Consider the following 13,440-nt stretch of genomic DNA (forward strand, 5'->3'; position numbering starts at 1 on the left):
AAAGATGTTATATTTTTTTTCTCCTTCCCTCCTCCTTCAGCTGGGTCCAGGAATTCCTAAATGAAGAAAACAAAGGCCTCGATGTCTTGGTGGATTACCTTGCCTTTGCCCAGTGCTCTGTCACGTAAGTTACTGCTGTTTGTTGGCTGGAAGAGGGTGGGTAAGTGAGGATTAAAAGAGGATTGTGATGGAGCTTCCATGTTTCGCCATTACTGTGGGATGTGATTGAGCATGGAATTTCAGTATGTACCCAACATTTCATGTACAGGGAAGGCTAGGGGTCAAAGAGCTGGTTTATCTCAGTACCTTACACTTATCAGGTGAACATTCATCACTTTGAGCCTCTTTTAAGAAAAAAAATAGCATATAAATAAATCTAATTATACAATTATAATTCTTGTCCTGATACAGAATGTCTTGAAACTTTCTTCAGTTGATCTAAATGGTTTACTATATGACATTCATGGAAAGTTTTTTGTAGAAGTGAGAGAGGTCTTAAAACACACTTGGACTCATAGAGCTAATTTTCCTTACTTCTTTGGATTCTGGCCATATATTTTATTTTATATATCGACCAGGTGACAAACTGTCTTTGAAAGCTCCAATTTGTGAAACCTAACCCCTGTTTTATTATCCTCCCCTTCTGTACTTTGAAATCATTTCTTTGACACTGGTTTGGGCCAGAACAGCTGTGGAGAGCTTCTGAAATGATCCACTGACATTACATAATTGCCAAGTATGGAAATAATTGCTTCAAGTCCCAGTAGCCACAAGGAATTACACAAAGCATGATGACTCTAGGTGTTATTTGGCCAAATTGTGTTTCATGCTGGAAAGCAAGTTTTACTCCATACAACATCATTCCAGGCAAAATACCTGAATATGTAATGTCAGCTTATCATTCTTGAGAACTACTATCATTCCTTGATGCATAGGCTTCCACTATTTGTGCATGGTGTGGCAAGACAAAAATAATATACATTAAAAATGACATAATGCAATTTCTATTAATTGAGTTGATTGCATGCAGTCCTTGCTACAAGAAGACAGATTTCTGCAAAGAGCTCTGTTCAAGGGATTAACGTTCTCCTAGCACCATCACCATCATTCAATCCCGCTAAACTAGCAGTAGGCAATTGTGGCCTAATTTCAGGCAACCCTTTGCCAATCTTCAGAGCCCTCTGTAAACAATCAGTTTTCTGGCAGAAGCATTCACCATTCCCTGGGGTCCTGCCAGGTGGGAAAGAGGAGGGATGGTGGAGAGGAAAATGGGTGGCAGAAGAAGGAAAGAGAGATGAAAGAAATAGTGCCATATCATTTGTCCCTTCTGCTGCTTTGACAGCCTTGGAAATATTGAATCTTAAGGAATGTTGGGGGAGGGGTTCACTGTTCACCCATCTGTTTCACTCACTGCTAACTTTATTGAGAGGTTATTCCTGGTTTCATACTGATTCCATTTACTGCAGTGCTTGGTTGTTTTTAAGACAGAACTTTTATTGTGAAGTCACTCTACCAAATACAGTGGGGGCAGGTGTTGTTACTTTCCTTTTGTGAGTTTCCCATGCTTTCCCACTGCTTCTTCCATTTTTTCGTTTAAAAAAGCAGTTAAGTATGGATAGATGGACTAACATCCAGAATGTAAAATCCCAGAGCAACCAGTCAAAAGTATGCATGATGCTGTTTGATTGGTAGCTATAGAAAACCTCCATCTGGAAGAGCCCTAAGAGACAAGAGAGCTTTAAGGAATTCATGACTGTCCCACAGTGAAATGAGCATCTGATTCTGTGCAAAGTGTTCAGACTTTAAGCCACGCTCCCTTCTTATTCATTTCTTCCTAGAGGACCTACCATGGAGGACTAACATTCTGTTCAAATGAAGCAATTATACTTGCTTATTTTGCATAATCTATTCTGCTCCTGCTCACCAGGAAGAACAAGCAAGCATGAAAGCAAGCAAATATCACCTGCATAATTCCTCTGCCTGCATATTTTCAAACTTTTCTACAAAATCATGAGAAGTGAAACACTCTTTTCAAGAGCGTCTAAAGAGGGAAAGCCTGAGACATGATTTCAATAGAGCTACATCAGTACCTTGGAGAGCAATTTCGCATTCTGTGCTAGATAAGAAACTGGGCATGAACCGTGTTTGCTTGAATGCTGCTTTTGAAGGATGTGTATGGTTCATGGTAGTTAAATGAGTTTTAAGCTTCTTAAACCCATAATGCAGTCATGCTTCTAGTGGCAGTCTCACTTTCTCTATCAATCCCACTGCTTTCCTTCACATTCACCCTTTGATGCACATCTAGCATAACAATGTAAGAAAAGTCCTGCTGGTTCAGTTGAGAGGCCCATCTAGTTCATCCAGTGGATAAGCAGTTGCCTATGAGAAGCCTGCAAGCAAGATATGAGTACAATTGTATCCTCCATCTTGCAAAAGCACATTGCCACAAATACTGGAAGCCATATATAAACATTTTGAGTAATACCCATTGCTGGTTTTTATCTCCACAAAGGTCTACAATGCCCTCTTACAACTGTCCAAGTTGGCAGCCCTCACTACACCTTGTGGCTATGAATTCCACAGTTTAACTGTTTTCATGTGTGTGGCTCCAGGTATGATATGGACAGCACTGACAATGGGAGTCCTGGGTCCGACAAGGGGAGACCCCTGGACAGATCTATGGAAGACCTCAGCAGAAACAGCTCACCCACGCAGGGCTCCACCAAAACAAGGCACTTCACTGTCAGGTAACCAAGTCAAAGCCGGGTAGTATTTCCTAGTCCAACTCCTCAATAATGGAGTGCAGCATATGGACCTAAGGGTGAGGTAACACTATGTTTTTACTTCCCATCACACACTGTGCATGCACACTCACTTTCAGTGTGTTAAATTAGTTTTTTCAGTTTTCAAAGCACCCGAGTCCTAAGAGCAAATGCATGTCATCTTTTGTTTTTTACCAATGCAAAATTTCTATGGAAGAACATCTTTTGTTACAAACTAGGATGAAGATGTGAAGACATTTTATTTCATGCTCATCTGCCACTTTGCATTCCCCCCTCCCCTGCTATCTCAGGTGAATATGCTGGTTAGGTAGAAGTTGTTTACTTGAGCAAAATGATTTCTACAAGCCTCAGATTATCAATTGTTAGTGTATGGAGTTGTAAATACGCTTCTAACCGTAGTATCTCTCTCTCATGAATTACATTAAGAAATTACAAAACTAAGAAATTTTGCTGCTGGTTCTGTTTAAGCAAAGAGATCATGAGAAAAGAAGTAGAAAAGTAATTAATTATGGCTTTATAAGCATTACTTGCTGCCTTTAGACTACTTCAGAGTAGTTTTATAATAAGATATGGGGTCCTCCAGGTGCTGCAGTGTCCATGAACCCTGCCCAACATAACCAATGGAGGCAGATGATGGGAGGTATAATCCAATATAGTCTGGCAGAATACATGTTTTCGATGTATTTCCTAAACTATGATCCTCCCAGAGCACTTTCAGCTAATTGCTGAAACTATAAGGTTTCATTCATATGTTTCCCAGCCTAAATTTGTAAAATGAAAAGCATTGTGTTCCTTGACAGAGCAAGCAGATGCATGGAAAGAAACTGCTGGCTTGCTTGCATGCATGGCTTCCTCCTCAGCATGCATATAAGTTTACCAGGCAGAAGCTGAATTTTAGTCTGGAAGCATTTCAAGCATCCACCCACATAGCTGCTGTCAGATTTTAATATGTTGTAGTAGATCAACCAGTCTGGTGGTCTCCAAATCCAGCAAAATAATCCAGAAAAATGGCAAGGTCTTAAAAACTCTACACCAGTTAGTCAGATACTTATCTTACACATAATCCTCATGAGTGCTCTCAAAGCAAACTGCCCTGATACCATTCCTGCCTCTCGCCCACAGTTTTTAGCACCTGGGGTTTGTTCATGGTGTCTACTTACTTTCCTTCAGACAAATGTCAGTTTCTGGTTTTCTGTTCTCTCTTTTGAATTATTCTGTATCTGCTGTTACTCTTTGACTTTCTCCTTATTCTAACCCCACACTTTTTTTGCACGCTTCCTCTGGGACAACACCTCATGGTAGGTAGCCAGCCTGTGCTCGTCTGGTATGGGTAGGGAAGAGGAGCAATATGACAATGAAACATAGCTTGCTTGTAGTTTGGGCCCATTGGATCATAAGGGAGACAGACAAGATTGATGTAATGGATATTGTGGGACTCTGAGCGGTAATATGTTGCGCCCATGTTATTTTTGAAAAGGAGCATCTCTGTCTCTCGCAGTTTCTCCCTCCTTCCCACCCCCTTTCCTTTTATTTCTCTCTCACTCTGTCTGGGAGACATTTAATAAATAGAGACACTGGGCATCTTCTGGTCTTACTTATAGTCAGTATAGCCAGAGCACTGAGGGTGCCTTCATGTTTTGTTGATATGAAAGTAATTTAATTTGTGTCTATGGCAGCAGAGGCTGCTTTGTCCTACTTGTACAAAAAAGATAAAAACAAAATGGACACAACCTCAAAAGAGTAGAGGGGTGGGACCCTTGGGCTCAGAGCTCAATCTGCTGGCAGTAGATAGTTGGTACCTTTGGTAAAGCTTGTAAAGTTCTTTTTAAGACAAATTCGTATAATGAAATGCTGAAGACATACATAACTGAGCAATGATAGGATGATAATCTAGCTCCTTGAGCATCATCCTATTACTACTACTTAATTACGTAAATCACTATACTATGAATATTGTTATATGTATCCTATATACCAGCATATTATATTTATTTTTCTTTATCTTTCCAAATTCTGTTTCCACTTGAGGCTAAATCAACCCTTACAGGCAAGTGAAGCCTTTCTGTGGCTTTAAGGTCTTTAATGACACAAAGCTTACTTTGGGTGAACAAGGAGCTCAATATGACTGTCCTATTACCCTCTAAAATGTATCAGATTCACAACAAATAATCCACAATGGAAAGAGTGTGTGTCAGAAACCATTCACACTAAAGAATGAAGGATAGAGAAACAATATTTTGTGGGAAAGTAGCAGTGAAGAGCCACAGTTCTTTGCTGAATTTGACCAAAGGCTGCTGAAATTCTTTCAAGGTTGTTTAGGTTATGGATAAACTCTTCTCCTTGTGGTTCCCAAACAGCTACTTTCTCCCCAATGTTGAGGGATGGAGGAGTGGGGAAGCATCCACCTGAAGCATCCTATTTTTCCCTCCTGTCCTGCAGGGTTGCAATCTTCCACCTCCTTCAGGTGTTGCCATTTGAATCAGCAGATCCAAACATTCTTTCAACAAGTCCACCCAAGCGTCCCCTCCTCCAGCACCCCCGGGAGCGAGCAGGACTGTAAGCCCAGGCCACCTGTCAACTCCTACTCACCCCGGTGAGCCTCTCCTCCCCACACTTCACCAGAGATGTCCCCTGTGAATGCACCCAGAGGGCATGTCAGGCTTGGCCAGGCGAGAGCATGCTCCCCCACTTCCTTGAGCTTTTGTGTTCATTGGCCAGATACAGAACGTTAGGAGCCCTTTAAGCAGTGTGGTCTGGGAATCTGCACTGTAAATAAGAATAAATCAATACATTTTCAAAAAGCCCAGGTTATATGCTCTGAAAAGAGTTCTGTAACTGGAATAAATTTTGTAAATCTGGGACATTTGCAGATTTTTGCATGCTTTTTATTTATTTGAGTTGCACTACCCTGTTTTGGCAATATTTGTGTGTGTATGTGTGTGGTTTCTTTGGTTTCTTTGCTGCAGGTTTCTTTTGTGTGTGTGTCATATACAAGGAATTGGAGCTGATTTGCTGAGACAGCGGAAGGGAAATATGGTGCCATTGAGGGCAGAGACTAGACTATGTTGAACAAAGCAGGCTTAAACATGCTCACCCTGTAGCCCCTTTAGTGTTCAGTCAACATGGCCTATGTGTGTTTCAGGTTTTTTTTCCGGGTCATGATAAACTATTTCTGATGCTGTGACTGACAGTTCAGATATTTAGTATCTGAAGAGTGAGCATCATTTTAACCATATATACTTATGTATAAGAACCTCATGTATAAGTTGATGACAGGTTTTGGGGCCCCAAATTACAGATTGTGATGTGACCTGTTGATATGTTGAGGGCCATTAAGCAGAGAGAGGTAAGTGGCAGTGCTGCCTCAAGAAGTCAGCTCCCTCTGGAAGCCACCTCCATTTTCCTGAATTGGAATTTGAAAAAGGCCAAACGTGGTTCCACGGCAGATGAAGTAAAGGAGGCCGGTGCTTCTTTTAGGGTCTCCCGGTGTGGATTTGGCTCTCACCACTCTGCTCAAAGATGGATCCTGTTTAGATAAGTCAAAGTACAGAACTGACACTGACCTGTGGATTAGTTGATATTGGTTTTGGGGGTTGAAATTTCTAGACTTATACATGAGTGTGTGCACTGCCTTGTTACTGGCTTTCCAAGAAATATGGCCCTTCTGTGATAATTTCAAGTATTTTTTCTGGAGCCCACCCTCCATGGCCTGTTGAGTCTTCCTGCCCTTGTCTCTTTGCTAAGGTTGCAGGGATAGTGGTGCTCCAAAAACAGGGCAAGGATTTTTCATTGATCGCAGCATCTGCCAGACAGTCTTTGAACCAATGATTTAAAGGGCAAACAGATCTTATGTTGCTACACAACCTAACCCTCTCCATCTCCACCACCCTCTGCAATTTATTGCTTCCCAAACCTTTGGTGTTGTTCTTATGTTCATGCAGTTATGAAATCTGGTGTGGTTTGGGCATCCTTTCTCATTCAGTTGTTTCTTCCCTTCTAAATTTATTTCTGTCTCAGACTCAATACGGCACACAGTAGGAAAGCGCTGAGGAACTCACGCATTGTCAGCCAGAAGGATGATGTCCACGTTTGCATCATGTGCCTCCGTGCCATCATGAATTATCAGGTGACTGGGGGCAATCATGGAAAAATGGGGTAGAGGGCATCCTGAAACTTATACAATACTGAAAACTAGGATAAAAATGGTATATAAAGCAGCCTATATGGATGGTGGGGACGGAGACGCTTTATGACCTGCAAGGGCATCAATCCATGGCATCTCAAAGTAGGGCTGACAAAGATGTAAAACTTGGGAAAGTTTCTTTTAAACTCAGAGGATTCTTGCAGTTGTAGACCAAAAATGTAAACTCTCCAGGTTCTGGAAAGTTGCATACATGAAAGCTTGGAAATTGCCATCAGTCAGTGCAGACAATAATTATTAAATAGACAAGTAATTTGATAGGATCTAAGGAAGTATTGCGTATTCTCCTGGAATTGCATACAAATCTATGAAGCTGGGTTTGAGCCAGAATGTTGGCTTTCCAACAAGCAGCAGATGTACAAGGCATCAAGCAAAGCCATATCCTTTCTCAAGCTGGTGCCATCCAGCTGTGTTAGACTATAATGAGAGTTTGGGAAAGAGCCAGTAGCTATGTGGGCTAAAGCACATTTGGAGTTGTATTCCAAACTTTTGCTAATTTCTAGCCAGTCAGATTGGGGAAGGCTGGAATAGAATTTGTAGCTTTTTGCATATACATAGTCTAGATGTTTATTCTCTCTGTTTCTTTTTTATAGGATATCAAATATTGTAACAAAAGGATTTTTGGGTGGATTGAGATTATTATTTAAATTGCCCTTAAAAATCACAATTAAAAATCTCCAGCATTCTCATGTTGCAAGCCCGTTACATATGTTCTTGAATCTGCACTTAATTCTGAACTGTTTTAGGCTGGCGTTCAGAAGGAGCAATGCAGGAAGTGAATTCTTTGAGAAACTAAAGTGTACACAGGCATACATGCATGGATTCTAATGTACTATTTCAAGTATATCCTGAAACTTTTGTGTCAGTAGAACTTTTAAGCGGTTTGTAGTTATAGAAGCATAGAATAGTTGGGATGGTGCTTTCCAGTTGCTGCTGGCATGGGTAAATGGGTGGGCATGATAGGATCTGGAGAGTAACAGGCTGCTTTCCCATTTGGATAGATTCAAGAAGGGCTGATATATTACTGACTATAAGATTTAGAGCTAAGCAGAACCTGCATGCCTAGAAGCAGTTTATCTTTGCGTATCAGTTTGTGGAGGCAAACCAAGTGAGAGGCTTCTTGCCTTCATGTTCTTCTTGTGGGCTGCTTGGTTGTGAATGGCCACAGAGTTGGCCTGCTGGTCCCACTCATCTATCTGTATGTCATAGTCTCTACTTCAGAATAATTGCAGTGTGTAGCAGTTAGGATGCTGGGAAGTGACTTGGGAGATTGGGTTCGAGCCCTCATTGAGCCATGAAGAGTGAGTCACTATTTCTCAGCCTGATTTATATAATAAGTTTGTTGTGAGGATGAAGTGGAAAAAAGAGAGCCATTCTTTCTTCTAGTGAATGTCTTGTGCTCAATAAAAGAAAGGTAGATAATTTCCTTTGATGATGCTGCCTCCTCATTTCTGTGAGTTTATATGTATCCGGCACAGTCTGGCTTCAGGCCGGGGCATGGTACCGAGACAGCCGTGGTCGCCTTAGTCAATGATATACGCCGTGAGCTGGACAGGGGGAGTGTGTCTCTGCTGGTTCTGCTGGACCTCTCAGCGGCCTTCGATACCGTCGATCACAATATCCTTCTGGGGCGCCTCGCCGGGATGGGGCTCAGAGGTACTGTTTTGCAGTGGCTCAGGTCCTTCCTGGAGGGGCGTTCCCAGATGGTGTCCTTGGGGGACACCTGCTCAGCCCCACAACCATTGACTTGTGGGGTCCCACAGGGTTCAGTACTGTCCCCCATGTTGTTCAATATCTACATGAAACCGCTGGGAGAGATCATCCGGAGTTTCGGGGTGAGGTGTCATCTGTACGCAGATGATGTCCAGCTCTGTCACTCCTTTCCACCTGTCACTAAGGAGGCTGTTCAGGTCCTGAACCGGTATCTGGCCGCTGTGAGGACTGGATGAAATTGAATCCAGACAAGACAGAGGTCCTCCTGGTCAGTCGTAGAGCCGAACAGGGAATAGGGTTACAGCCTGTGTTGGACGGGGTCGCACTCCCCCTGAAGACACAGGTTCGCAGTCTGGGGGTTCTCCTGGACACATAGCTGAGCCCAGAGCCCCAGGTCTCAGCGGTGGCCAGGGGAGCCTTCGCACAACTAAGACTTGTGCGCCAGCTGCACCCATTCCTTGGGAGGTCTGACTTGGCCACGGTGGTCCACGCTCTGGTTGCATCCCATTTGGACTACTGCAACGCTCTCTATGTTGGGTTGCCTCTGAAAACGGCCCGGAAGCTCCAACTAGTACAACGGGCAGCAGCCAGATTAATAACTGGGGCGGCATACAGGGAGCGTACCACCCCCCTGCAAAGCCAGCACCACAGGCTGCCGATATGCTACCGAGCCCCATTCAAAGTGCTGGTTTTGACCTATAAAGCCCTAAACGGTTCTGGCCCAATCTACTTGTCCAAACGTATCTCCTCCTACGAGCCAGGGAGATCACTAAGGTCATCTGGTGAGGCCCTGCTCTCAGTCCCGCCTGCCTCACAAGCGCGGCTGGTGGGAACGAGGGACAGGTCCTTCTCGGTGGTGGCTCCCCGGTTGTGGGACACCCTCCCCAGAGATATACAGCAAGCCCCAACACTTTTGAGTTTTAGAAAAGCCTTAAAAACATGGCTATGTGCCCAGGCTTTTAACGAATAAATGATAAAGACGACCCAGACTGTTATATGGATAAAGTAGGAGGATATTGGACGAACGGATTTTAAGTATATGTTTTATGTTTTATATTTTATACAGTATTTAACTGGTTGTAATACATTTTTATATGTTGTTGTTTTAATGATGTGTCGGCATCGAATTATTGCCAATTGTACGCCGCCCTGAGTCCCTTCGGGTGAGAAGGGCGGGATAGAAATATTGGAAATAAATAAATAAATAAATAAATTTGTCCTGCTAACTTCCTCTCTTTCCTGCCCATTAGTCCGGCTTCAGTCTTGTAATGAACCACCCTGCCTGTGTCAATGAGATCACTCTCAGCCTCAACAATAAGAACCCCAGGTGAGAATTCTGACTTTCAAAGAACTATTCTATTCCATTTAAGCATCAACAGGGTGTTTCAAAATAACTGACCCATTTTCAAAGCAGTATACAGCATTTAATGATGGCAACATGTTACAATTACACAAATGGCTTAATGAGTTCTCAGGTTATCAAGTTTTACTAACCACTTTGAGCCAGAAACATATCTAAAAAATTAACTGCAAATGGGAAATATCTCATGAGGAGTATCTCTATTCTGCCTTGGTCAGACTACACATGGAATACTGTGTCCAATTATGCGCACCACAGTTGAAGGGAGATGTTGACAAGCTGGAAAGTGTCCAGAAGAGGGCGACTAAAATGATCAAGGGTCTGGAGAACAAGCCCTATGAGGAGTGGCTTAAAGAGCTGGGCATGCAGAAGAGAAGGCTGAGAGGAGACATGATAGCCATGTATAAATATGTGAGGGGAAGTCATAGGGAGGAGGGAGCAAGCTTGTTTTCTGCTGCCCTGGAGACTAGGACATGGAACAATGGCTTCAAACTGCAGGAAAGGAGATTTCACTTGAACATTAGGAATCCTAACTGTGAGAGCTGTTCAGCACTGGAGCTCTCTGCCCTGGAATGTGGCGGAGGCTCCTTCTTTGGAGGCTTTTAAGCAGAGGCTGGATGGCCATCTGTCAGGGGTGCTTTGAATGTCATTTTCCTGCTTCTTGGCAGGGGGTGGACTGGATGGCCCATGAGGTCTCTTCCAACTAGGATTCTATGATTCATCTTGCAGATGGCTGATTCTAGTAGCCCAGTTTATGCACTGGGAGAGGTACCCAACTGTAATTTGAAACTATATGCTCTACCCTTTCAAAGGGTCAAAATTCCATTCATAGGAGATATACCAATTTTAAATGGGGTCTATATTTTTAAAACATCCCATATTCCATGTGAAAGATTCAAATTCTAGTTCAATATGAATTTTTAGCATCTGGCAGAGTTGTGGAATTCTTTGGACTACACCTCCCATTCTGGTCAATGGGTTCTGGAAATTATAGTCCAAAACGGTTTCCAATCTCTAACATATTTTCTCATAAACAGATTTGTAAATGTTTTTAAAATATTTTAGTAATATTTCATTGTAAGTAATGCAGTTACAGTTAGATTCAGATGTCACAACTACCCATTTTCTTAACTAAACAATGTAGCTTATCCATAAACAAACTTTTGCATATTACACATTTTAATATGTATTTTGATTTATTTTCTAAATTGCAAAATCCAAGGGGTAATTATGTTCGAATTCGTACACAATTGTTTCAGTTTGCTTCAAAATGGAGAGCTAAGAAAACCCATCCAAATCCCTACTTGCTACTACTATTCTTCTCTGATTTCTAAAAAGAGACTTATAGAGGTTCATCCTATGTGCTTGTAGCAGCTGTTCCTGCAGCTCTAGAAAGTGAGAAAGGAATGTGCAAAGTTCTCTTCTAAGGGTTGGTAGATGCTTAACATCATGTTCTCACCATTACAGAACCAAAGCGCTTGTCCTTGAGCTGTTGGCTGCTGTTTGCTTGGTCCGAGGTGGGCATGACATCATTCTGGCGGCCTTTGACAACTTCAAGGAGGTTTGTGAGCTCTATCTTCTTTCTCTGGTGCTGTTTCTAGCTAGAGCAGTGGTTTTCAACCTCTGGGCCCCCATGTTTTTTGACCTACAACTCCCAGAAATGCCAGCCAGTTTACCAGCTGTTAGGATTTCTGGGAGTTGAAGGCCAAAACATCTTGGGACCCACAGGTTGAGAATGACTGAGCTAGAAGTCAAAGTTTCACCAAACATTTTGCCCAACAAATGTGCAGCAAGTCATGAGTTAATTAAATAACTGAAAGTGTCCTATGAGGCCAAACCGTGGTGCAGTAAGTTACTTTTAGCGCACACTTACATTAGATTGTACACTAAAAGTTACAGCAGTTTGATATCACTTCAGGTTCTGTGGCTGTATACTGTGGCATTGCTACTATATTTCAGAGGAGTCCTAGACCTGGCTAGCAGACAAATCCAAGGCAGAAGTCTCTCTAATAGAGAAACACCAAACTACAAATACCAATATTCCATTGGAGTGAAGCAATGTCACGTAAAGTGGCATCAAGCTGTTGTAGCTGTGTAGTATAGATACGCTCAGTCTTTAGACAACAACAGTCTTTACACAACAACACATATTGTTCTCTTAACATGAAAACAAGCTCTCCTATGGTTGAGGATCTTCCTCCTTATTTTGAGTGGGGATTTCACCTTTGCCTCAAAGTTTTGTTCTGAAATGGAAGCAGGCACAGTATACTGTACTCTGGGTTGCATCTGTGACTACGTTCTGCACGTTTTCTAGCCCATCTCTGTGTGAATCTGAATGCCTAGGAACATGCTTTTTGGCTTTCATATCTGCCTAAATATGGAGTGTGAGTTCGCTATGTAGTTTTAAATAACTCTTAGAAATGGAAGCGGAAGATAATTTGGATGAGACAGTCCTGTCATTATGATACGGGATGTGTATGTGTGAATAGTAAGAATGAAAGCACCTGCTGTTTCTTTAGAACTAAACTAAACATGATGTGAAATTTGGCTTGCATTTAACATTCAGTGTTCTTAAAAAACCCAAAACTAAATAACATCAACTCTGGAGGATAATATTCCAGCAAATCAGAATGGAGAGAAAATGTAACCATGTCTTTTCATGTTCAGCCCTTAGGATATCCATCCCTTGAAACCAGGGCTTGCTTTGGAAGAAAATCACACACTGGTACTTACTTTGCTCTGTGCTAAACTCATTGGGCATACCCAGAGGAATTGGGAAAGCCTTTGGAAATGAGATGTGCTAAGTGAGTGAGTAGGAATAGAAGGGAAACCTGGGTCTTTAGTTTTCACACAATTGCCTGTAAACTGATATAGGGAGCATTGACGAACGAACTGCTTAGGTTACATAGGATAAATTTGGCCATGCAGCAGGCGGTTTGCGCTACAGCCTTGAAGGGAGAGGAAATAGAATCCCAAACATCTTATAGGAAGGGAAAACTTGCTCTCCCTCCTAATATGGTTGAGCAAATAGGGTTGGGAAAGTTTCTGTTTGCATGTGTTAGTATCCCTGTATTTCATTTGTATTTCATATTTCTTTCCCCATTAATCAATAGTAGAAACCCTACTTCAGCTATGTCAGGATGAGGTGGTGGATGTATTTATTTTTAACCATTTTGACTCATTAGAAGGTAACATAGGTGTTTTTGTTTGTGTGGGCATCACCTCTCAACAACATTAATCAGTCCTATGTGTGTCCCTTTTAGAGATGAATTTTGATAAGTCTGCTCCTTTTGAATGGAGAGCAGTTCCTAGATGGGTCAATCCTACTTTTCAGTCTAGAAAGGCAGAGTTGAAACAAGCTAGTACCTGAGTGGCAGGGTATT

General features: G+C 42.2%; 1 protein-coding gene across 8 annotated transcripts in view; it reads left to right on the forward strand.

Annotated features, from left to right (window-relative positions):
- fmnl1 (formin like 1) overlaps positions 1–13,440 on the forward strand; it is a 98,116-nt gene that overhangs the window by 58,195 nt on the left and 26,481 nt on the right. For 3 of the 8 annotated variants that reach the window (XM_008113236.3, XM_008113234.3, XM_008113239.3), the window contains exons 5-10: positions 41–124; positions 2,613–2,747; positions 5,248–5,376; positions 6,801–6,909; positions 9,948–10,024; positions 11,525–11,618. In XM_008113236.3, coding sequence (XP_008111443.2) covers positions 41–124; positions 2,613–2,747; positions 5,248–5,376; positions 6,801–6,909; positions 9,948–10,024; positions 11,525–11,618 — 628 coding nt within the window. Of the gene's footprint in view, positions 1–40; positions 125–2,612; positions 2,748–5,222; positions 5,377–6,800; positions 6,910–9,947; positions 10,025–11,524; positions 11,619–13,440 lie in introns of those variants that run through there. The other 5 variants (XM_008113241.3, XM_008113237.3, XM_016994535.2 and 2 more) reach the window with 4 other exon arrangements.

Source organism: Anolis carolinensis, chromosome 6, assembly GCF_035594765.1.
Source record: "Anolis carolinensis isolate JA03-04 chromosome 6, rAnoCar3.1.pri, whole genome shotgun sequence".
NCBI lineage: Eukaryota > Metazoa > Chordata > Lepidosauria > Squamata > Dactyloidae > Anolis > Anolis carolinensis.